Genomic DNA, 26,390 nt, shown 5'->3' with positions numbered 1-26,390 from the left:
CTAACAGTAAAAGTCATTAATAGGTGGCCTTAAAACTACTATCTGTGGTTTTTAGGACCTTTCTACCGTTCTCCTGTTGTTATTGTGGAAGTAGGGAGAGGGGAAGGAACATATAGGAGTGGGTATACATATCTATTTTTTGTTGTTTTCTTCAGTTAGAGTGGGTAAAATAATTTATTACCTAGTAACCCATGAGACGAGATCCTCTAGTTTTAACTAGAACCTGGCCCTCAGACAGTATCTTACTTGAACCTTCATAGCTTTGTAGAATTTGCCTGCAAAGCAAAGTGTCAAAGCACAGATATGTTTGAATTTTCCTATAAGACTGTGGTGGTAAGAGAATGTCTTCAGAAGTTGGGTTGTTAGGAATTTCTGTTGGATCTTTGAAAGTTATTCAGAAAATAAACACTTGTTTGAGCAGGTGAGAGAACTGAAAGTGCTAAAATATGTTTGTTTAATTTTGACTAAATTTCATATTGTGTTTCAGGAGCCCACCAACAGACTTCTCCTCCCTCTCAATCAGAGTCTTTGCTTGCAATGTTTGACCCATTGGCTTCACATGAGGGTAAGTTACTGAAATTATTTCTCCAATTCTTTAGAGTTCATTGGTGTCTAGCAGCAGGTATAAAGAAATTAAATACTTGGTTTCTGATTTTCTGGTCCTGAGTCTTTTAGAACTTAGCTAGCTTGGGCTTCAGACAATAGACACATAGTACAGCATTAGACCTTTACCCAAAGCTGTTCCTAGTAAGTGGGTCCTGTGAGAGAGCTTATGTTCCACTGGAAGAACTTTACTCATAACCATGAAACCTTCAGGGAGAACTTTAGTAAAAGGATTGAAGCAATTATAAAGAAGAAAATAGATATGGCTCCTTGACTTTTTTTTATATCACTTACATTTCCCAGTGTATCCCTACCCCATCATCCTCCTAGAGAGTCATATCCTATAATAAAGGGAAAGAAAGATAAGGGGGGGAAATTTAGTAAATCTAACCAACATATTGAAAAAAATCTTAAAATTACATGTAGTCTTCCATATCTTTAGTCCTTTACTTCTGCAGAGAAGTTCGATGAGTTGGAAGATACCTTGTCATATATCTTCCCTACAGCCAAATCTGATTATTACAATTTTGCTGGGTTTCCCGACTTTTGTTTTTTTGTTTTGTTTTATGGGTTTTGGGTTCCTTGATTTTTTTTTTTTTTGGTGGGGCAGTGGGGGGTTAAGTGACTTGCCCAGGGTCACACAGCTAGTATGTGTCAATCATCTGAGGCTGGATTTGAACTCAGGTCCTCCTGAATCCGAGGCTGTTGCTTTATCCACTGTGCCACCTTAGCTGCCCGCAGGTTCCTTGACTTTTACAGGTTATTTATGAACCAAAGGGAAAAAAAAACCTTTTCATTTAATTGAAAGCCTTTGTTATATTATTTTTATCTCATTTGGGAAATTTTTCTTTATCCAAGGGGCATCTGCTGTGGTAAGGCCGAAAGTTCACTATGCTAGACCATCACATCCACCACCAGATCCTCCAATCCTGGAAGGAGCAATGGGAGGGAATGAAGCTAGGCTACCGGGCTTTGGCTCTCATGTGTTGATTCCAACTGATGCAGAGGCATTCAAACAGAGACATTCCTATCCTGAGCGATTAGTCCGCAGCAGGAGTTCAGATATTGTATCTTCATCCCGGAGACCCATGAGTGATCCTAGTTGGAATCGGCGTCCTGGGAATGAAGAGAGAGAACTGCTTCCTTCGGCTTCTATTGGATCTCCTTTAGTGGCTGCACCTCCATCATCATCCTCATCTCCTAGTAAAGATTCCTTGAGAGGAGAGGTGAGGTGCCCCAGATTTAGTAGAGCAATATTTTGATAACTGTTGGTTTGAATGACCTTAGTACTGTTGACCTCTCAGACTAACATGGAGTCTGTTGACCAAAGAGATAGGAATACCTGTGATTAAGTATAATTTGATGACCTAGGGCAGTGGTTCTCAAGCTTTTTGGTCTAATGACTCCTTCATTTATTTGTTCATTCATTCATTTATTTTTGTTCATTCATTCGTTCATTCATTCATCCATTCGCTCATTTATTTATTTATGTTTATTTATTTGTCATGAAAGTGTTTTATTTTTTTCCAATTGCATGTAAAGATAGTTTTCAACATACGTTTTATAAGACTTTTAGTTCCAAATTTTCTCTCTCCCCAAGACAGAAAGCAATCTGATATAGGTTATATATGTACAATCATGATAAACATTTCTACATTAGTCATATTGTGAAAAAAGAATCAGAACACAAGCGAAAAACCTCAAAAAAGAAAAAAACATCCAAAAAGAAGTAACAATATGGTTCTATCTGCATTCAGAATCCACAGTTCTTTTTTCTGAATGTGGAGAACATTTTCCATCATGAATCCTTTGGAGTTTTCTTGGATCATTGTATTGCTGAGAAGAATTAGGTCTGTCACAGTTGATCATCATACATTGTTGCTGTTACTGTGTACAACGTTCTGTTTCTGCTCCCTTCACTCAGCATCAGTGTACTTAAGTCTACAGATTTTTCTGAAATCTGTCTGCTCATTGTTTTTTATAGCACAATAGTATTCCATTACATTCATATACCACAACTTGTTCATCCATTCCCCAGTTGATGGGCATTACCTCAATTTCCGATTCTTTGCCACCACAAAGAGAGCTCCTATAAATATTTTTGTACATGTGGGTCCGTTTCCCTTTTTTATGATCTCTTTTGGATACAGAGCTAGTAGTGGTATTACTGTGAACCCTTTAGACTCTTAAAATTTTTTAAGGACACCAAAGAGCTGGGTAGTAGAGGCTATAACCCACTGCTTATAAGGGTTATATCTATTGATATTTATTGTATTTGAAATTTATACTGATAAAATTTAAAAATATTTATTCATTGTGGGAAAAACCCCTATTTTTTAAATCATAAAAATATTTTATTATTTTCTCATTACATGTAGAGATAGTTTTCAACATTTGTTTTTATGAGATTTCTAGTTTCAATTTTTTCTCCTTCCTTCCCCTCCCTCCATCCTCCCCAAGACAACAAGCAGTCTGATATAGGTTATTTATGTACAATCACATTAAACATATTTCTGCATTAGTCATGCTATGAAAGAAGAATCAGAGCAAAAGGGAAAAACCTCAAAAAAGAAAAGCCAAAAAAGTAGAAATTGTATGGTTTAATTTGCATTTAGATTCCACAGTTCTTTTTTCTGGATTTGGAGAGCATTTTCCATCATGAGTCCTTTGGAACTATCTTGGACCATTGTATTGCTGAGAAGAGACAAGTCTATCACAGTTGATCAACACACAGTGTTGTTGATACTGTGTACAATTGTCTCCTGGTTCTGCTCATCTCACTCAGCATCAGTTCATGCAAGTCCTTCTGGGTTTCTCTGAAATCTGCCTGCTCATTGTTTCTTACAGCACATTAGTATTCCACTCATATACCACAACTTGTTTAGCCGTTCCCCTATTGATGGGCATCCCCTCAATTTCTAATTCCTTGCCACCAAAAAAGAGCAGCTATAAATATTTTTGTACATGTGGGTACTTTTCCCTTTTCTATGACCTCTTTGGGAAAAAGACCTAATAGTGGTATTGCTGGATCAAAGGGTATGCACAGCTTTATAGCCCTTTGGGCATAGTTCCAAATTGCTCTCCAGAATGGTTGGATCATTTCACAGCTCCACCAACAATGCATTAGTGTTCCAATTTTTCCACAGCTTCTCCAACATTTATTATTTTCCTTTTTTTGTCACATTAGCCAATCTGATAGGTGTGAGGTGGTACCTCAGGGTTGTTTTAATTTGCATTTCTCTAATCAATAGTGATTTAGAGCATTTTTTCATATGGCAAACAAAAAAAAGAATGACTTTTTTGCATCTTTTAGCAAATCCCTTTAATATCTGGCTTAATAGAGGAAAACTAGATTTTTATATCTGCTTCAGTTTGTTGTGATATTTTGTTTTGGTTGAAGTATAGGAAGAAAATTGGGCTTCATGTAGGTATATAGTTGGAAAAGGGAAGAGTATTTTAATAGGTCAATGACATCTCAGTATTATTATAAAAATAGTTTTGACCTTGAAGATAGCCAGTGGATCACATTTTGAGAACCATTGATCTAGTGGAACTATTTCTTGTTATGCTAAATACCTTGATACCCAGGATCCCTAGAGAGTCTGCTTTTTTTTGGAAGTGGTAGTAATTCCACAATTCAGTTCACTAAACATGTATGAAATACTACACCATGCTAATGTGTAGAGAGGAAATAAAACACTGTCCTGCTCCTCAAGAAGCTTAAAATCTAGTAGGGGATATAAGATGTACACAGATAGGTTTAGGGTCTTTTCTAAAGAGTCATGATTTTGTCAGCATGAGATCTCCTGCTGTTACTGCAGATTGTAGCTCCTCCACCCTCCAGCTCACATCCCCTTGTGAGTTTCTATGGATAGAACCCTCATGCAATTTGTTTGGCTGTGATCCTTTCCAAACCTGATCCTCAGACCATGGACACACAATTAAGCATTTGTATGGCATTTAAAACTTTTCTCCAGACACTTTCCCATGTCTTAACTTCATTTAATTCTCACAACATTTCTCTGAGGTATGCTGAAGAATTAGTGTTTTCTAACTTTTCAGATAAGAAATCTGATATTTAAATGGAGGCAAAGTAATTCTCCCAAGATTACTCTATGAGTTAGTGGCAGAGAGGGGAGCAGAACCCACATCTCCTTACTCTTACTCTAGTGCTTTACCTATAATTATCCACTCCCCTCTTCTTTCCTCGTGGAATCCCATAATATGTATAAAACTTGAAAAACTTTGTGCCTTTTTAGTCAATGTGATTTTTATATGCAAGGTAGAGTCTACAATGATTTTTCCTTATCTCAGGGATTTAAAAATATTTCATAGATGTTTTGAAACCATTTTATATCTATCTAGACTGCAAATAAAATGCTAAAATCTCTCTGCAGACTGAAGAACGAAAAGATAGTGATGATGAGAAGTCAGACAGAAACAAACCTTGGTGGAGAAAACGTTTTGTTTCAGCTATGCCTAAAGGTAATTTCACAAAATTATTAGAATGCTATGGTTTAGTATCAGAGAAATAGAGTCCATTGATTTCAGTAAGTCAGTATTCAGGTTTTGTGGCAATTTGATTATGACTTGACTTTGGATTTGTTTAAAGTGGTTCATCTTAGATGGATGTTAAGACAAAGCTTTAGGATGTTAAGGTTACTGCTCTGCGACCCATGGTGTGTTGATTTCTCATAAACCCAGGAGAATTTGTAGGCTTGGGATGTGTAAATATGAAATACTGCTGAAGTTTGCTTGAAGATACTTTGGACAGGAATATCACTTTTCAAAATTGAATAAAAAAGAATTTTATCCCATTATGGGATTGATCTTTAGAATTCACAACATGAATTTGGAGTATATTTAAACTTTTCATCTTGATAAGTTGGGAAATTTTATCCCTTACATCTTAGTGGGTTGCTACTGAAATTCAGTTTTATGAGACCATGTGCTATTCCTGTGAACAACTTGGCATTGTAGAGATGTTGATATTTACCTTTGCACATGTGTTAATACCTGAAAAGGAGAAGCACCAGAAGTAGAAACAGGTGCCACTTTCACAGGCCTCCCCTTGTTAACCTGGGACTCCGGAGCTATGGATGACCCCTTTCATTCATAATTAGGGCCTCTTTCTGAAGAGAGAATGGTGTTCCGAGCTTTGAATGTGGTGTTTTTTGTTTTCTGTTTTTGTTTTTTTTTCTGGCAGGTTTCAGAATGCAATGGATTCAACTTAATCTCTGTTGATTACCTCTTAATAGAGCCTTTCTTATAAAAGAATCTCCAAATAGACTCTGAGAACTCGAGTTTAATTGTTTTTAAGAAAATTTGTCTGTGGAAAGAATTTGCACAGAGAATTTCTTAGGTTTTCAGCTTTTAAACCCTCCTTTCATTTAGAACTGTTGGCACACCAGTATCTCCAAAATGACTGACTACTGTCTTCCGAGTACAGTGCAGTATGTTTTATGTCACACTACTGACTTTATTTAATTTCCAGCTCCTATACCATTTAGAAAGAAAGAAAAACAAGAAAAAGACAAAGATGATCTGGGGCCTGACAGATTCTCAACACTTACAGGTTTGTAGACCCATGGACTTCCTGGCTCCTTCATTCCCAGAGCACATATTCCATAACACTTTTTCTTGGGTGCCATAAACGTTACCTCTGTAGAAAAGTATGTTTGTGTGTGTGTGTGTTTGTATGTGTGTGAAATGATGGGGAATATTTCCTTCATAGCTCCGTAGCTTCTAATAGAAGATTGTAGTGGATTATTAGTATGCTCTTGCTGCAGACCCACCACCACCATCATCATCGTCATCGTCATCAGTTTCAATTTATTATGAAATTTCTAAAACTGAACCCGTAGGCGCAATTACACAAATTATTATCTCTCAAAAAAGACATTCCCTCTTGGGAAAACCCCTAGCAGATTTTAAGCATAAGGTCCACACCATGTCTTTAGCCCATAAATTTGATTGACCACCCAATTAGATTTTAGAACCCTAAATTTGTTTTATCAGTACTTTGCCGTTTAAGTTATTCATATTTAGTGTAACATTACTATGTCAAACTGGAATTTTCATAATGGATTTTCAGCCTAAGTAGCAGATAACATAGTAGTAAAATGTGCTTAAGTTTCACCTAATTTCTGATATATATATATATATATAAATTTAGTATTTTTATCTTATTGAGGACTCAGTGTTTCCCTTCAGCAATACCTGGTGAGTGATTATCATGAAACCTGGAGATAAGGGAGACCAACTGTGAGTGAGTCTCTGTAGGCATAGCCCACATATTGCTGCCCTGGTCAATGTCATCTAGCAGTGATGTCATTAATACACTGCATGCAAACCCCACTATAATATTGAGACACCTCCTTGTCAGTTTGTGCAGTCAGTTACCTGTGAAATTGATTGTTCCTATGGAACTAATCTTTACTCTCCATCCCCCTCCTCAATGTTTTCCCCTAGTGTATTTTCTAAGAACTATTTAGTGATGTTAGGCAGGCTGTGCCTATATAATTAACTAACCTGGAGTTTGAAAGTTTTTAATTGACTCCAGTGGCTCTAGAAAATTAGGGTAAGTTTACATCTATTCTCATTCCATTCTGGAAAAATTTTTTTTTTATTGTCCTGAGTTAGAATGATGATTTAAAAAAAATTTTAAATGGATGGTTTTAATTGGAAAAAAATCTACCCTGGGTACAAGTAGAATCCTATTTTAATGACTGCCATTTTAATGATTATTTAGAAATCTTATTAGGTAGTTCATATTCATAGTTGCTCTGTTGATCAGGATACAGTAAATTCTCTTAAATGAGAAATCCTGTAAAATTTACTTTCCCAAGTCACGGTCCTTTTCAACATTCTGTTTAATATTTTCCTTGTGGTAAAGTATGTGCATAGTACCTGTATTTAAGTACCTGTGTAATTAATGTACAATTACAAAGTGTTAAGTGATTTTTAAAATGGTGTGTTGATGGCCTTTGGGAGTCTGTATTTAATTTTATTATTTTCAGGTTTGAATTGGGTGGGAAGGATAAAGAATATTTTCTGGCTCTTGGTGTCTAAGCTAGTAGGAAAATGAAGTACTGTTGTAAGTAGCTTTGTGAGAATAGGTATCAAAGCTTGTAGTCAGATAATTCACCAAGTAGTATTAGGCAGTGTAGAGTAGTAGAAATAGTATTTGTCTTGGGGTGAGAAGAATTGGATTTGAGTCCTGCATTTGCCAGTTAGTAGCACTGTGACTTTGGACAAGCCATTTTCTTCTCTGGGCCTTAATTTTTCACATGTGTAAAATAAAGCAAGTTGGAAGATGAATTCCAAGGGCCTTTTTAGAATTAACTTTCTGTTATTCAGAAAAACAGACTAGGAGAGGGAGGGAGAGAATAAACGTTTATATAGCACCCACTAAGTGCCAGGCATTCTGCTAAGCACTTTTTACAAATATTGTCTCATTTGATCCTTACAACTACCCTGGGAGGCAGGTGCTATTATTATTATTATTCCCATTTTACAGTTGAGCACAGTGAGGCAAACAGAGGTGAAATGGCTTGTCCAGGGGTCACATAGCTTAGTAATAAGTGTCTAAGACCAGATTTGAACCCAGGTCTTCCTGCCTCCAGGCCCAGCACTCTATCCATTCCACCACCAGTTGCCTCAGTGAATCTCAGATTTGGATGACTCTTCTCCAGGGTTACATAGCTAATAAGAGACAAAGTTGGGGTTTGAACACAGTTTTCTAATGATTCCAAATCTGACCTGTGCTTCATTTTTATAATCTTCATCAGCATGTGAACCAAAAGCCAAGAAGTATTCTTTTTTTCAAAACAAAACATTTTTATCATCAAAGAATCATCAACACATTTTAGAAAGATGTCCAGTTTTCTTAAGATTTTTTTTTTGCAGTATTTCAAAAGGTCTGTGATTTTATGAGTAAAGGTGCTTCCTCTACCCCTACATATTGTGGCCCCTCTTTGCTTTAGTAGACAATCTTCATGAGTTATTCTGGCCAAAAATATTTATCACCTGGTGACCAATCCTGAGCCCCTTTGCATTAGGTAAACTAGTTCTCTAATAACAAACTAGTTTATAACAGAATAGTGTATCACCAGGCCTGTCCTCAAAGCCTTTCCATTTTTCCCATTGGCTTTGTCTTTCTCTGACATAGATGGGGTTTGTCATTTGGCCTTTGCAACTTGATGGAAGGACCTGAAAGAGATTGATTGGCCTCCTGTGGCACAGGCTTCTAGAACTTGAGAAGCTAAGAGTACAAATAGGACTCACACATCCATATGAGGAACAGCTTCCTTACCATGAGAACTGCCCAGAAATGGAATGCTTTAGTAGGCAGTGATTTTGTCATCCTTGGGGACTTCATTGGGGAGGCTGGAGGGCCATTTGTCAAGGTGTTTCTGGAGGGGATTCCTGTTTAGGTGCAGGATGAACTAGATGACCTTTGAGATTCTGAGGAATAGACAAAACTTTACCTTTCCCATTCTTCTCCATTTTTTCCATTTAGTTGCTTTACAGAGAGAATACCTGTAAATGTGTTTATTTTATTAAAATTTTAAAACTTCCAACTCTGTAGCATTGTTGTTTTTGTGTGGGGTTTTTTGGGGTTTTTTTTTTGTTTGTTCTGAGTTTAATGTCCTTCACACCCAACTCTTCCAGTGTTTTAACTAAGTTAGCCACCCAGAGTTCTCAAAAACTATGCCAGCAGTGGCCCAAACTCTGTCAAGTTTTACCAAGCTGGAAAGACTTCAAGTGGAGGACCTGTGTCATTGGAGGGCAATTCTAGCTAGGTGTGGATAGACTTGTTTCAAATTTGGCTTCCTGGAGATTTTTTGTTTGTTTTGGCTGTAGCAGTGTATTACACCATCTACTAAAGCATGGAAGGGTTGCAGTCTGTACTAGTAGAAAGTACCCACACTATTGAAATTGCAGATCCTTTTAAATATTGAATGAAATATAATGATTCTGATGTCCCTTTGAATTTGTTAAAAGGGGATGCCTACTTGTAAATTGATCTTCAAGAGTTAATTGCATTTCCCAGATTTCCCAGGATACTGTATTTCTTATTATTGGAGGTGTATTGTTTCCTAGGGACCTGTAGTACTTCTCTCTTAATTATTATCAATTAATGAGTGACTGTTTCCCTTCATTTTGGCTATGAGCCCATTTTTGAAATGGTTTATTTTGCTGGATAAGTGACTGCCCTCTTAGTAAGTAGAACTACAGTTTGATGATGATAAAATTCATGCCAGATGCAATTACAGCATTCCTTGAACATCTGCAGCTGATCTTGGAATGCTTCAGGTAGCATTACATGCACAGTCATGCTGTATGCCAACAGCTATAAAGTCTCAGTTTGTTGGAATGTGAGGCAGCCTTGTTCAGAAGTGGTGTGGAAGAATAATTTATAAATAAAGGATGGAGGAAATATTTTCTTTTCCTTAAAAAGAACTTAATTCTTAGGTCTGAACAGTTTACCTTTTTCCCCCTTCAGCCTGGAGATGTCTCTGAGTAAATGGAGTCTACATATAGAATTGCATTTCTTGAAAGTCTTGTTCAATATGCACCTGCTAATCCAGTTGATTTGGGTGTGACTACTTAGGAACACATCTCACCCTCTAAGTCTTCACTGAACTTTCATTGTATAGAATGCTGGCGATGATGAGATGTGGAGCTGCTCATCCCAATTTTCTGCTTGAGTAAGGCTCTGGTTATTAGAAATGGGGATGAGTAGGCAGCTGCATGGTGCCTCTTAACATTGAGATATGTGCTCTTTTTAAGATTTGCCTCCTAATTCGCCCTTGGGATTTTCTTGTTACTGGTATGGTACTAACTTCAAAAGCAATGTATATAGAAGTGAACCAATTCTTGTGCATGTTCTCCTTGGTTCCTCAGATGATCCTGTCCCCAGACTCAGTGCACAGGCCCAGGTTGCTGAGGATATCTTGGACAAATATAGGAATGCCATTAAACGAAGTAGTCCTGGTGAAGGAGCTGTGGGGAACTATGAAGGTGCAGGTAAGAACTAGCCATGGGCTAGTATCATCCACATCCAGGTTTCATTCTTCCAGTAGACTTTTCTCACTCACAGAAGATTGGAGCCAAAAAAGAATTTTAGAAGTTATGAGATGGGTGCTGGTCTTTTAGATGGAGATTCAAGTTATTGCTTTACCACTAACTTCCTCTGACTGTGGGCAAGTTATTTAATTTATCAGGGTGTCTTCATTATCCCACACTTCGTCAGGGAAAAATGAAGGGATTAGACTAAATGATTTCTGAGGTCCTTTCAGCTTGAACAGTCTATGCTCTAATATGACTTCTTTGTCTTCTGTGTTTTAATTTTCTTTGTTCTATAGGATCCCTTTCAATTTAGTGATTGTGATTCTAAGCATGATGAAAAATTTAGACTGATTTTACATTGATGTGGTGGTAAAAGCAGTGTTGGTGTCTTGAGTGTTTTAGAGCAGTGGTTCCCAGCCTATGACCTGTAAACCTTGAGGTTCTGTGGCGGTATTGCAGGAATCCATATACACATCAAGCACTATCAATTTATTTTTATTTAACTCTAACAAAATGTTATAAAGTATAATAAGCAGATTCTCTGTAGACCAAATGTTTTGAATATATAATCACAATTTAAAATGTGCTTAGGTGCTTTTACGAATTATAAAATACAAATTATTTCAAAGTGTTACCACATCCACAGTCCATTATCACAATGTATATTCTCGGGGCAGCTAGGTGGCGCAGTGGATAGAGCACCGGCCCTGGAGTCAGGAGTACCTGAGTTCAAATCCGGCCTCAGACACTTAACACTTACTAGCTGTGTGACCCTGGGCAAGTCACTTAACCCCAGTTGCCTCACTAAAAAACAAAAACAAAAAAACCCAATGTATATTCTCAATAAATGTGTACTAATAAATAGTACAACTGTTTAAGAGAGTGCCATGAAATTTTTTGATGTTAAAAGAAAGGTACTCGTTATAAAGGTTAGGGAACCCCTGTTCTAGAGAAGAGGAAAAAAAGTGGGAAATTATGTCTTTATTTTTAAAAATAGAAATTACCTTTTCTTAAATTAAAAATTGAATTTATAATATCCTCTTGCCTCAACCTGGATATTTATGTGTCCAGATGGCTGGTTCTTATGGAAGTTGCAATTGATTTTTAAAAATCTTTTTAGAGATGATCTTATAGAATCATAGCTTTAGAAGTTTATAAGACCTTAAAGATCACTTAGTCTAACCCATTTGGCTAGTATGGGCTTTGTGTCACACCAAGGGAGGGTTATGCTGCATGTCCTACATAAGCCTCTTAAAACAATCTATTGAACTTAGATTGAAATGTGTCAGTTGAATTTTAGGAAAAGTTAAAGGAATATGTCTTTGATGTCTATGATCTCTCCTCCTGACACACATTAAGGGCAGGAGTGTGGTGCAGTGAAGAAGGTAATAGAGTCAAGAGGTCCAGGCTCTGGTCTCAGTTCTGACAATTGTTATCTTTGTGACCTTAGGCAAGTAAGTCCCTTAATCTCCATGGAACCTCACTTTACTCATCTTTGAAGTGAAGGAGTTGTATTTGACAAGCCAGAAAGCCTTGTAGGCCAGTGGTAGTTCTGTGGTTCTGGGGCATTGACTTAATTAAGGTCATTTTGTGCTTTGTCACTTAGCAACCCTGTCATTCTGTAATAGTATTTCTTCCACCTACTTACAGAGTGGTTGTGGCAATCAGATAAGAGACATAATGTATATAAAGCATTAAAAACAATTTTTTATATATAAAGCATTTATAACTTTAACATGCTAGGAAATGTCAAGTATTAATACAGAATTTCAAGACTTCATTAGTGTTAGCAATCTTTCAAACAGTAATTTAGCCAGTATGCTTTAAGCACTTCTTATGTTCAGAAAAGTGTGCACAATTTAGATAAGACATAGACTGCCTTCCTGGACCTTAATCCAGTAGAACTGAATTTAGGGATAGTTGTCAATCTTTTTTATTTTTTGTGGGGTAATGAGGGTTAAGTGGCTTGCCCAGGGTCACACAGCTAGTAAGTGTCAATTGTATGAGGTTGGATTTGAACTCAGGTCCTCCTGAATCCAGGGCTGGTGATTTATCCAGATAGTTGGCAATCTTAAAATAAAAGAGTTTTAATATGTGATGTTTTCTTCTGTAATAGAGGAATGCAGTTTCCATAGTGATTTTCTCAAAGAAATATATTAATTCAAATCACAATTTCATTTGAAAACTCTTGACTCTTTAGCCCCTCTAAAACTAATGGGGTTGTGCTTTTTGGGGAATGGGTTTTGTTTAGAAGTTATGGGGGATGGTGAAAGTATACATGACTCTCCTCGTGATGAAGCCCTGCAGAATATCTCCGCTGATGACCTTCCAGACTCGGCCAGCCAGGCGGCCCCCCCACAGGACTCCCCTTTCTCTTACAGGTATGTGGGACCTTGGGGGCTACACTTGGGCTTTCTACCAGCCAACATTGCAGTCATTTTGTTCATTCGTTTGTTCAGTTACTATTTACTTTGGTGTTGTGAGAAACAAAGTTTCCATAATACACACATTCAGCTCTCTTGACACGCAGTCTAGTGATAGGGATGGGTTATATACACCAATAACTGTAATACAAAAATAGGATAATGGTAAATGTAGCAGAATTCAAAATCAAACCCTTAGTTTATTTGTTTGTTAAAGACGAGGAAAAAACTTGGAGGAAGAATTGTTATGAGACAGCTAGATGGTGCAGTACATAGAGCTCCAGGCAGGGGGTCAGAAAGAGCCCATTTGAAATCCAACCTCAGATACTTACTAGCTCTGTGACTGTGGGGAGGTCACTTAACCTCTGTTTGCCGCAGTTTCCTCATCTGTAAAATGGAGATAAGGGACAGCTAGGTGGTGCAGTGGATAGAGCACCAGCCCTGGAGTCAGGAGGACCTGAGTTCAAATCCAGCCTCAGACACTTAACACTTACTAGCTGTGTGACCCTGGGCAAGTCACTTAACCCCAATTGCCTCACCAAAAAACCCCCAACAACAACAAAAAACCAAAATGGAGATAATAATAGCACCTCCCTCCCAGGATTGTTGTGAGGATCAGATGAAATTATTATTGTAAAGTACTTATTAGCACAGTGCCTGGCACATACTAAGTCCTATATAAATGTTGTATTATCTCAGTGAGATAAAGTGATTTGACTTGCATAGCTAGTAGATGAATGGACTAAAAGGCATTTATTAGGGACCCACTAGATTTCAAATATTGTGTAAAGTTCTGGGGAAAGAAATTGTGTTTAGCATAGCAGGTGCTTAATAAAAGTTTATTGATTAATTGAAATACAAAATTTGAGGCAGTCTTTGCTTTTGAAGAATGCACACTCCTATTGTTCGAGACAGCATATAAAAGAGTTCAGTTACAGGGCTCATGGAAAGACCCAGAAGTCCTAACAGGTTAGCAGTGAGGTAGATGGTAAGGCCCAGGAGTCCTTAGGGCATTTTAGCAAGGTCAGATGGCTATGCCTGGAGGATAATAGTGTCGGGCCAGTATGATAAGGCCCCCAGAGGACCTTCAGCTGGCAATGGTAGGGCAGATGATAAGGCTTGTAGTCCTCCATATCACTGGCAAGAGTTGTAGTCGGTGACTTCCAGCTTAATCCAACTAGCATGCGTGTTTTTGCAACTTGTGCGGGACTTATGTATACAGATCTTTTGACTCCAAATCCAGTGTTTTTTCTACCATATCCTGCTTTCCTCATATTGGAAAATATGAGGTTCTTAGGGATGATGCCAGATCTTCTCATGGAAAGTGATTTTGGACTTTGTGAAGACGCATCTTCTTTGTGCCAAGGGTTGACTAATGAAGAGCATCTTGTTACTGCACTCAAGTAGGAGGAAGATGTATCATTTATTTGAAGAATTCTTTATAGTTTTATAGATTCAGGCATGTGCTTGCCTATTATGACAAAATGACAAGTGTATTCACTTGAGTATTTATTCAAGATGGGACCAGGTCCTGTCAAGAATTCTCAATCTACCAGTCATTACCCACTAACACTGATTAACATGGAAAACAATGATGTAATCAGAAGAAACCTGGAATAAATTTCTAGAAATTCTTAAGGATTTGAGGGCACAGGGGGTATTTTTTCCTCTCTTAGTGATCATGATTTTGGAAGGAAAAGCCTTTGAAAAATGAATGGCTAGCTGTACACGTATTGGAAAAAAATTGTTTTATCCTGTCTCCACATCAGTGTTATTTCCTCCCGATTGATGCCCCAGTAACTAAGGGTTCCTTTAATCAGAACTATTTTGAAAGTTTTTCACAGTTAAGATCTCTTTCACAAAATTTGAGAATTAGGAGGGGCCAGAGCAGTCATCTAGTCCAACTTCACAACACAGAAGAAATCTTTACTATAACACCCACTAACAAGTCATCATCCAGCTCTGCTTGATGACCTTCAGGGAGAGAGATCCCATCTCCTCATAAGACAGGCCATTCCACTTTTGGACAAGTGATTGTTGTCAGGAGCTTCTTCCTGACATCTAGCCTAAATCTGCTTCTTTGCAGCTACCACCCATTGCACCTAGTTCTGTCTTCTGGGGCCAATGAACAAGTCTAATTCCTTCTTTCACATGACAGCTCTTCAGAGGCTTTAAAACAATTGTCAAATAGCTGAATATAACTATCATGTTCCAACTGAGTCTGTTCTTCTCTAGGGTAACTATTCCCAGTTCTTTCAGTCTATCCTTTTATGACATCATAGTCAAGGTCCTTCACTATCCTACTTGGCCTTCTCTGGACATTTTGTGACTTAAAAATGCCGTTCTTGATACCTGTTGTATCAAGAACATGGTGCAGTGCTTTAGATACTATCTGATGAGGGCAGAGTATGTCAGAATCTTTTATTCCTATTATCATCATTATGGCACTCAAAAAAAGCATTAGCTTTTTTTGGGCTGCCAGCTTACAGTCTGATAAAACCCCTAGATCTTATTCAAAACTATTGTCTAGCCATGCCTTCCTTATCTTGTCCTTGTAAAGCTAATTTTTGTATTTATGTGCAATCCTTGTTCCCTGTTCAAATTAGATCATATATAAATTTCAGCTCAGAACTTTGGCATGTCAGGTTCTTGTTGGATCCTTCCAATGTCACCTAGTCTGTTTTCTTTGCTTCATCTCCATATTGGTCGAGCAGGCCATCTTTGCCTTTATGTAAGGTCACTGATAAAAATGTTCCATAGGAAAGATCCAGCACAGGTTTGCAACTGGAATAAGCCTCCTGCTATGTTGATATCGAACATTAATATGTACTCTTTGATCTAGCTGTCCAGTTCTGAATTGAGAGAGAGACATCATCTCAGCTTTTTATTTGTGCAGTGAATTATAATAAAAGGGCTCATGTCCCTGAGTAATGAAACCAGTCGTCCTGTATTTTTATTTCCTTCCAGGGATGCTAAAAAGAAACTGAGGCTTGCAGCTTTGCTCAGCAGATTCTGTTGCTTTCCCAGTGCTGACTCATTCAACAAGGAATGGTCTGCAAGACCATACAGACCCAGAAGGTAGGTACTGCTTGATCAGTGGTAATGATATTTTTCCAGTTATATAGTTATAGCAACACAATTTATGAATGATTCCTCTCCACTAAGGAACCTACTCTGATGTCTCATGTTGGTACAGAAGTGACCTTTAAGTCTCTAAGGCTAGCCAGTACAGAACATAAGCTCTGGCATGCTTCAAGTATGATTCCAATAACAGGTTCTCTCTTAGCTAAGGAACAGTTCATTTAAACTTGAGAAGGTTCACCAGAAAATGGATTACTGGGGTAACTGGATGGTGCAGTGAATAGAAAGCTAGACTTGGAGTCAGGAAGACCTGACTTCATACCTGGCTTCAGATACTTCCTAGCCATGTGACCCCAGGGCAAGTCACTTAGCCTTTGTTGTTTCAGTTTCCTCATCTGTAAAATGGAAATAATAATAGCAACCATACCTCCCAGTGCTGATGTGTGCATCAAATGTGATAATAATTGTAAAGTGCTCAGCACAGTGCCTAGGAAAGAAGCATTATATAATGTTAGTTATTTTATTATATACAAGTAACTCCAAAAAAAGTAGGATTAGTATCTATGTTACAGTGGAAGAGTGAGTTCCCAGTGCTGATATAATCAAAGTTCTTTTGTCTTTGAAGCATGGATAATTCCATCATGGATAATTGTGTCAAGTGCTAAATAATGCTAAGATGAATTAATATTAGATTTCCATTTTCCAGGAGCTTCCAGTCTAGTGAACATGTCCAGGACATGTTCACGAAGAAAGATAGCTAATATTTCTGTAATAAAGTGGTGGAAATAAATATACTACCATAAATAGAATTCCCCACTCGTAAATAAGTTTGTTCCAAAGTGAATTTGTAAATTGATGGTTTGGATACAGTGTATGTTTTTTCCCCGAGGAACAGTATGTTATATACAGTGATTAGATTCTCCATCTTACCCACAAAAACCCAGTTAACTCCTATGTTCCTGAATTGTTTATATTAAAAAGTCTGAGCATCTTTGATTTTAGGTGTGTACCACTCTGCTGAAAAAAGATGGCATGGTCCTTCATGTCTCAGTAGATTACTTTGGTGAGTTTTGTGACTGGAAAATAATAAATATACATTGATGGAAAAATTTATCAAGTATTATGGCTAAACTTGATCACTTTTTCCTTTCTCTTCTCAGTTAACTAGTTTAGTCCTCAGATACAGGCATGTAGCCAGTCATCTGACCTATACTTGAATATTTTCTAGCTTGGTGGAACCTTCTAGAGGTTTGATTTGATACTGTAGTCTTCAAGAGCCCAGTGTATGTCATAATGAGCATTTGAGGAGGTTTTAATCATGTGATTGTACTAATTATGCATAACATGAGAAGCATTTCTTTAAAAACTCTACTTTGATAACTCATCATGGGTTGCAAGTGACTTTAGCTTCTGTTAAATGCTATGCCACAGGAGTACAGCTAGCATTTATATAATAAAGCTGGCATTTATATAGTGTTTTATTTTAAAACTCCTCCCCTTTTTGGGGGCGGGGGCATGAGGTTAAGGATTTGAACTCAGGTCCTCCTGAATCCGGGCAGGTGCTTATCTACCCTAGTAGCCCCCTATATAGTGCTTTATGATTTGCAAGGCACTCTACCAATATTATCTCATTTTAGCTTCACTGTAGCCCTGGGAAGTAGGTGCTATTATTATTTCCATTTTATAGATGAGGCAGGTTACCCTTGTCCAGGATCACACAGCTGGTAATTGTTTGAGGCTAGATTTGAACTCAAGTTTTCCTGACTCCAATTTCAGCACAACCTTTGTACATGGGCCTGGCAATGAACCCTGTCTTTGTCAGAGTCTCACGCCTAGATAAATGCATAGAGGTTCTTTAATAGAGGGTTTTACTGTAATGATGAATTTTTTTGGCCACTGCAACTCAATATGACTTCTTACTAAGGCATGGAGAAGGGGTGGGTCTAGGGAGGCAGTGTGTGCATTGTGATAGAGCAGATTTGTTATTGCTCTGGAATTCCAAATGCAGTGGCTGTGTTAGATATTCTTGTCTTATGTAAACTCATGGAAACACATGACAATAGTGTAAATTGCTTTTTTTTTTTTAATTATTAGACAATGAGATTGTATGCTTCCTAAAAGTTCAGATAGCTGAAGCAATTAATTTACAAGACAAGAACTTAATGGCTCAACTTCAAGAAACAATTCGCTGCGTGGGACGCTTTGATAATAGAACTTGTCGAAATTGCTGGCATCTATTGCAGAGGACTACCGGTACTTTATCCCTCATTTATTTTTAATAACAGATTTTCAGCTCTGTGTGTGAGTGTGTGTGTGTTTCTCTTGTTGAATCTTTTAGAAGTGAATGAAGGTGGTAGGATTTAGCATTGATATGGAAAGAATTGGTAGACCTGATTCGTGGAGAAATGATACTTTTGTTAGTATTGTAGTAAGGCATTATGGAGAGATGTGCTTGGTTGGGGCAGCAGCTGGCCTGGGAGATATCTTCCTTTAAGGTGATGTTTGAGGGACAGTAACATTGCTGGAATAGAGGTATCATTTCTCCCTTTATTTAAAAAAAATTTGCTATTCACATGTGAGTCTACTTTTGCTCACAACAAAGGTTGTATTGTATTAGTTGTCATATCACTGAATTTGCAGACCGGAGTTTGAATCCTGGTTCCTAAATGTATAAATAGGAGACTAGACAAATCATTTTTCTGACTGAATGCCAGGCTTCTCATTTTAAAATAGGTATGGAATGTGAAGGGAGTTCTTTGTTGGCCTGAAATGTGAGTTATTGTTAGAAACAATAATGATAGAGGATGTGAGGGCTTTGGTATGGAAAAGAGATTATGGGGGTGGGGGTGGGGGGTAGATTTCCTCCACTTTGGCCAAAGTAGTAACCCAGAGCTATAGTAACATTACTAGCTGTGGAATCACTCTGGGTTCATTTAGATTGACTTTCTGTTGTCTCCTTTTTGTAGGATATGAGCTATAGTGTAGAGAGAAGGGTCTTAAAAAGGATTTGATATTTAAAGAGTCAGTCTCAATGTGGGGGGTTCGTGATATTCTTCACTGCTATTCGAGACAACAAGGCTTGACTCAGGCCATATAACCTGCAGAAAGAGGACTGGGCTGAATCACATCTGATTTTCTTCCTAGCTCTTCTGCTTTCTTGCTGTGTGACTTGAGGCAAGTCACTTCACCTTTCTGGCCTGATTTTTAATCATCTCACAGAATAGTAGAATTTAGAACCATAGAGATCATCTAATCCAACCCCCTTATGTTACAAATGGAGAAACTGAAGCAAAGAGAAGTAATTTTCTGAAGGTCCCACAACTAGTTGGTGACAAAGCTGCCTTGAATTCAGGTCTTATGACTGATTTCTGATTCTGTAAATTCATAGAATCATAGAATCTCAGGTTAGAGGGAAATCATATCTAGTTCAACCCTTAGCCAAAGCCAGGAATCTTCTTTATAGTCTCTTGTTTGATGATTTCTGATCATTAGAAACTTACTACCTTCTGGTAGATCTCATTTTGCTTTTGGTCTGTTCTAATTGATAGGAAGTTTGTCCCTATGAAAGCCCTTCAGATATATAAAGGCAGAAATCATCTTCTCTTTCCCACCTTTCTTCATCATCCCTTTGGCTCTTTAAGATCCTTCTGCTTTGATGATCTCTGTGTATTGTTCAAGAAGAATGGTTGGCCTGTTGGCCTATTGGTTTATGACCAAAGGCCTAGAAAACAACTTCTTTGTGAAAAGAAAATCTTTGTCCTGAAAGAGATTTTATTTGTTGTGCTAGTTGTCCATACCTGGTGTTTTTTCAAAGCTTTTCTCCTTTTAGGAAAAGGGCCCATATATTGCTTACCTCACCCGTTGTCGCCAAGGGCTACAGACCACACAGGCCCACCTGGAAAGGCTGTTGCAGAGGGTTTTGCGAGACAAAGAGGTGGCCAACCGGTATTTTACCACAGTTTGTGTGAGATTATTGCTGGAGAGCAAAGAGAAGAAGATTCGGGAATTCATTCAGGGTAACTGACTTTGGATTTGAGTTTGAGATTTTTGGTTCTATTTGCTGACAGATTGCATGGACCTAGGATTCTTATCCCAGTCTTGATGCTTCTGGCTCTGTGAGCTAGGGCTTCATGCAAACTTGAATTCAGTTCAGTAAAGATGTCTTAACCACCCAAGTGCTATTAGAAATATATAAATATTATTAGCAACATCTTCTATGCCCTCAAGCATATTACTATTATTAGCAACATCATTCCTGCCCATCATCCCCCTTAATAGAGGAAATAGATACACTCAAATAGAATGAAAAAAAGTCGAATGTTATAATGGCCAAGTAACCTGAAGTGCTTTAAGAAAATTTGAAGGGAAATGATTATTTTTAACTGGAAGGTGGGGCATTGTATTAGTCTTTATGATAGACTTGGCACCTGAGCTGTGTCTTTGAAGGAAGGGAAATATTGCAATAATAGATGGTACTAAAGAGGTATCAAGCAGGGGAAATGTTGAGGATAAAACATAGGCAAGCAGGAGAGTAGAGAAGGAAATAGGGGAACAGATAGTTCAGTTTGGCCAAAATGTAGAGTCAGAGAAGGCTAGACAGGTAGTTTAGAGCCAGAATTTAAAAGACCTTGAATGCCAGTCCAAGGAGTTGATATTTTACCTTTTAGGCATTAGGTGCTACTAAAGATTTCTGAGCAAGAGAGTCTGTACCCTAGCATCTTTAAGTTTTTCTATACTTACCTTTTGGTCCTTCTCTCATCACCTTCATTGTAATTATTCTTAAAATCAGGAAAACACAGAAACCTGGAACAAGAGAGTCTGATTTCTATTTTAGCTGGTAGCTGGGATCATAGCCAGAGTTAGCTTCCTCCCCTCCCTCCCTCCCTAATTTCCACTTTGTGGGTTGTTTTGCATTGAAGATTTTCAGAAGCTCACAGCAGCTGATGATAAGACAGCTCAGGTAGAAGATTTCCTGCAGTTTTTATATGGTGCCATGGCTCAGGATGTCATCTGGCAAAATGCTAGTGAGGAACAGCTCCAAGATGCTCAGATGGCAATTGAACGAAGTGTGATGAACCGAATTTTCAAGCTTGCCTTCTATCCTAACCAAGATGGAGACATTCTCCGTGACCAGTAAGTGATATATTGTTCTGTGCCTATGTTTGCTGGCCTATCTAGAAAGCAGCTGGTTATCTTTATGGAAAATTGGGAGAGAAAAATCAAATGGTCATTGTGGCACTAGATGGATATTTAGTCCACTTTTCTAGCATAACTTCAAATTGCTTTCCATAATAGTTGGGTCATTATCATCAATTGACAATTTGAACACTGGTTCTACTCTTTATAAGTCAGGGACAATTCATTTCACCTCTCTTGAGCCTCAGTTTCCTCATTTGTAAACTGGGGATAATAATTCTTACCCTACCTGCCTCACAAGCCTGTTGTGAGGTAAATACTTTGCAAATTCTGACTTGCTAAGAGAGTGAGAATAATTATTATTGTACCATCTAAATCAGACTCAAAGCAGGCTGGCCAACATATATAGTATTTATCTTGTCTTGTCTTTTTTTTTTTTGGCGGGGCAATGGGTGTTAAGTGACTTGCCCAGGGTCACACAGCTAGTAAGTGTCAAATGTCTGAGGCTGGATTTGAACTCAGGTACTCCTGAATCCAGGGCCATTGCTTTATCCACTGCGCCACCTAGCCGCCCTATCTTGTCTTTTGAAGAAAAAAGGCATAATGTAATGCTTCTAAAAATATTTACACTACACAGAGTTGATTGGAAGTTGATCTGAAGATCAGATGATATAATTTGTTTAGAATACCTTGTAACCATAATTGTGATACAAGCCATTATTATTTATTTTTTAGAGTGCTTTAAAGGCTTTAAAATGTTCTTTTTATTGGTCTTTTGTTTTTGAATATATTATGTCTGAATGTATTCCTTCCCCCTTACCTACTTAGTGAGCCATTCTTTGTAACAAAGATTAAAAGAGAGAGGGAAAAAAAAACCAGTTCAGTAAAATTAGTCAACACATCAACCATGACTGACAGTATAAACTACATTCTACATTAAGAGTCTGCCATGTCTAGAGTGAAAGCAGGGAGGTATACTTGTTCATCATTTTTCTAGGGCCAAGCTTGTTGTTCATTGCTGCAAACTGTTTAGTTTAGAGGTTTTCTTCATTTTATTTATATTGTTGTCATTGTGTTTATTGTTTTCCTACCTCTGCTTTCTTCACTATTCATCAGTTCTTATGTCTTCTCATGCTTTTCTGTATTCTTCATATTTGTCTTTTTTTTTTTTTTTTGGGTGAGGCAGTTGGGGTTAAGTGACTTGCCCAGAGTCACACAGCTAGTAAGTGTTAAGTGTCTGAGGCTGGATTTGAACTCAGGTCCTCCTGACTCCAGGGCTGGTGCTCTATCCACTGCACCACCTAGCTGCCCCCCATATTTGTCATTTCTTGTAGCACAGTCATGTTCCTTTTAAATATATGTCCCTATTTGTTCCACTTTCCAGTCAGTATGTACCTCCTTTGTTTCCAGTTTTTTGATATCACAAAAGATGACATTGTGAACATTTTGGTGTATTTTCTTTCTGTCTTTCATTTCCTGAGAGGTAGTTATATTCCTAGTAGTGAATCTCTTGGTCAAAACATATGGATATTTTAGTCACTTTTCCAGCATAATTTCGAATTGCTTTCCAGAATAGTTGGGCCATTATTATCCATTCTATATTACATTATTGACAAGGATATTGCTATTTATAGTAATAGTAATGATAATATTGTTCCATCTGTAAATGAATCTCAGTATACTCCAGGCACTTTGTATACTTGCTTTTATCCTGTATTTTAAATATCTTTGGAAGATAAAAATTTAAAGCAACTCCTATCATTTCTAATTCATATCTAAGATGTGTATAAACCTGAAGAAATGAGTTAAAACTATTGAAATATTTTTTGTTGTTTTTAGGGTTCTTCATGAACATATCCAGAGATTGTCTAAAGTAGTGACTGCAAATCATAAAGCACTTCAGATACCTGATGTAATATAATGCAACAAATCCCATTTATCCATAGTGGTTGGGGGTTAGTAAAGGTTGTTGACCGGTTTTTCAAATAATTAATATTCAAAGTCCTCTAGTGCTACTATTATTTAATTTTTCAAATTGCTTATTAGGTTTCAAGACCCTATTGTACCTTAGAGTAGTTGTTCTGAGCACCAGATCACATCAGATAATACCTTGGATATAGATTAAAACAATGTGGTCTGGTGGAAAAAGTTGCTGTCAAAAAACAGTTTAAGTCCTGACTTTGGTACCATTTACTTGAGCAAGTCACTTAACTTCTTAGAGTCCCTTTTTTCATCTGTAAAATAAGAATAAGATACCTTATTGGTGTTTAAATATGTAAGGTAGTTCTGGGGTTCCTGTTATCATTTTATAGGAGAGCAGATAAAGTTAGTGACATAACCTGAAAGTTTTTTTTTTTTTTGTTAATTCCCTGACATATTGTCATTTATCTTTATCATAAAAAGAAGTACAGAAAATAATTCCAGATAGTTATGTGTTCTGTTTTTTATTGTTGTTTTTGTTTTTGGGCAGGGCAATGAGGGTTAAGTGACTTGCCCAGGATCACACAGCTACTAAGTGTCAAGTGTCTGAGGTCGGATTTGAACTCAGTTCCTCCTGAATCCAGGGCTGGTGCTTTATTCACTGTACCACCTAGCTGCCCCCGAAATAATACAGTATTAAAGAGATGATAAGGATATTTGAGTGGAAAACTTGGATTGAGAACTTAGATGTCCCCTTTTTGAGAGATGGCACTTACATGTTTGTGATTTAGTAACTTTGGCCAGTAGCTTGTTTAAATACATTTTGATTCCCCTCTCCAAAATGGGATAAGTTCCAGTCTGTTGGCAAAAGGAAGCTAGTTCCTTGAAGCTAGTTCCTCAGGTTCAGAGCCATCTATACTTGTATTATTTATGGACACATACCTCCACTGATGCCTTCCTTGGATACCTCTCTGTGGCTTGTGGGTAACCTCAGGCTCTCAGATACTATGCTCTTAGGCCTTGCTGGTTGGAAATACTTTAAGGATTGGCCTCAAGGATTGGACTGTGTGAGGATTGTTCAGAACTACTCTAATTACTTCTGAGAGTGATGATGAAGGGATGGAAAACCAAGCTCTATGGGGACTGGTTATAGGAATTAGGGAAGTTGAGCTTGGAGAAGAAAGGACTTAGCAAGTTTTTAAAGATTAGTTTAGCTTGGTGGGCAGCTAGGTAGTGCAGTGGATTAGAGGGCTGGGACTGGAGTCGGGAAAACCTGAGTTCAAATCCGTCCTCAGACACTTACCAGTTGTGTGATCCTGGCAAGTCACTTAACCCTGTTTGCCTCAGTTTCTTCATCTGTAAAATGAACTGCAAAATGAAATGGCAAACCACTCCAGTATCTTTTCCAAGAAAACCCCAAATTAGGTCATGAAGAGTTGGACATGATTGAAACAACTCAACAATATCAACAACAAATTAGCTTGGAAAAGGCTAAACTTATGAACATGATAGCTGTATTTATAGGTTATTATGTGGAAGGGGGATAAAAATCTGTTTTTCTTGATGCCATGGGGCATGAATAGGAATAATTGTAATGAGTTTCATAGAGGCAGGTTGTAATTGAAGGTAATGACAACTTTCCCCAAATTAGAGCTGTCCTCAAGTGGAATGGACTGCTGTGGGAGAGAATGAATTACATGTGCTGACCACCAGTGAGCGGGCTGGGGAGGTGTTGTAGGAAGGTTCTTACTTACTTCAGGAAGGACTTAATGCACTTTAACTAGGTCATCTTTGAGATTTCTTTCAAATTTCACATTCTGTCACCAGGTGTGCGTTAAAAGCTAATTTCCATAGAAACACCTTTATGTTTGTAAAAGCAAATTCATTTTGCTCTGGCCAATGAGAAATTTATTCTTCTGTACTTGTTAAGAGTTACTAATGTGGAAAGTGCATATTTATACACTATAGTCTTCCATTGGCTATTGGTGGTGGTTTAGGCTGCTGTATCAGAATGTGCTTCTCTTCTCCCCTTTAGGTCTATCTTCGGGAGGCCCCCTGGCCATCTGCAACAATCTGAAATTCGTACAATAAGTGCTTATAAAACCCCCAGGGACAAAGTTCAGTGCATCCTGAGAATGTGCTCCACAATTATGAACCTGCTGAGTCTGGCCAATGAGGATTCAGTCCCTGGAGCAGATGATTTTGTTCCTGTTCTGGTGTTTGTTTTGATAAAGGTGAGCCAACTACTTATATGCTTCCGTAGATTTGGGGTTCTCATTGGTGACATTACTGATACAAGTCATAGCCCCTCCTTGCCTTCCTTTTCAGTGTAATTTTTGTCCTCCATCTTTCTATAAGTCCTCCTTTGAGGAGCCACCTAATGCCCTGCAGCGTTCCTCTAGGTCTTTCAGTATCCTGAGGATACCTGTGTAGTGGCATTAAGCTATATGTTTTCTTTCACTCTCACTATGTGATTAACTTGAGTCCTTTTCTGGTCTTTGTGTCACCGATGATATCTTTTATATTAAGGCCACTCAATTACTGTTTGTTAAATACAATAGTAGCTTAGTGGGTATCTTACGTAACAAAAGCTGGGTAATAGGAAGGATGCATATGAAGATAAAAATCTGATATTTACAAAGTAATATGTGCATTATCTCCTTGGATTGTCATTTGATCTATATGATGATAGTAAAAAATAGTCCACATTTCTAAGTTTCAGAGACATTTTGCCCCTTGTTTACTGAGATTGTGTCCTTGAGGTCTGTTATTAAACAGAAGTTAGATGACAAGTAAGAGCTTTCAGAAAAAAGGATGGGAAGCCTAGACTCCTGACTAAGCATTCTTTCTTTCTAAAAGTGTGACTCTATACATAAACATATAATGCTTATTTAACTATTGTTGCCTTTGTTAATTCACATGCATGAGTATCATTTTGAGCTACTTGCCATGCATTATATTGAATTTATTAAATCTTTCACCTCTTACTCATTTTAGGAATGTAATTATTTGTTATTTTAAACTCTAGGGCATAGATAATTATAATGTTTGCTGTCATTTTGATTTTTACATTTTTCATGTTTCAGAATGTTTATGTACTTTTCTTTTAGAAAAAACCATCTGGTATTTAATTATGCCAGTGGTGATATTGGC

The 26,390-nt window shown here is 37.6% G+C and overlaps 1 protein-coding gene across 1 annotated transcript in view; it reads left to right on the top strand.

The window, feature by feature from the left end:
- GAPVD1 (GTPase activating protein and VPS9 domains 1) overlaps positions 1 to 26,390 on the top strand; it is a 68,300-nt gene that overhangs the window by 34,759 nt on the left and 7,151 nt on the right. The window contains 16 exon segments of the mRNA XM_043982031.1: positions 491 to 565; positions 1,462 to 1,829; positions 5,001 to 5,088; positions 6,098 to 6,178; positions 10,513 to 10,635; positions 12,929 to 13,058; positions 16,068 to 16,095; positions 16,097 to 16,178; positions 18,276 to 18,398; positions 18,401 to 18,434; position 18,488; positions 20,011 to 20,197; positions 21,101 to 21,314; positions 23,157 to 23,229; positions 25,273 to 25,305; positions 25,307 to 25,471. Of these exon segments, the coding sequence (XP_043837966.1) occupies positions 491 to 565; positions 1,462 to 1,829; positions 5,001 to 5,088; positions 6,098 to 6,178; positions 10,513 to 10,635; positions 12,929 to 13,058; positions 16,068 to 16,095; positions 16,097 to 16,178; positions 18,276 to 18,398; positions 18,401 to 18,434; position 18,488; positions 20,011 to 20,197; positions 21,101 to 21,314; positions 23,157 to 23,229; positions 25,273 to 25,305; positions 25,307 to 25,471 (1,805 nt within the window).

The sequence above is a fragment of the Dromiciops gliroides genome, chromosome 2 (assembly GCF_019393635.1).
Source record: "Dromiciops gliroides isolate mDroGli1 chromosome 2, mDroGli1.pri, whole genome shotgun sequence".
In the NCBI taxonomy this organism is placed as follows: Eukaryota; Metazoa; Chordata; class Mammalia; order Microbiotheria; family Microbiotheriidae; genus Dromiciops; species Dromiciops gliroides.
This window is presented reverse-complemented; position numbering and strand designations above follow the sequence as displayed.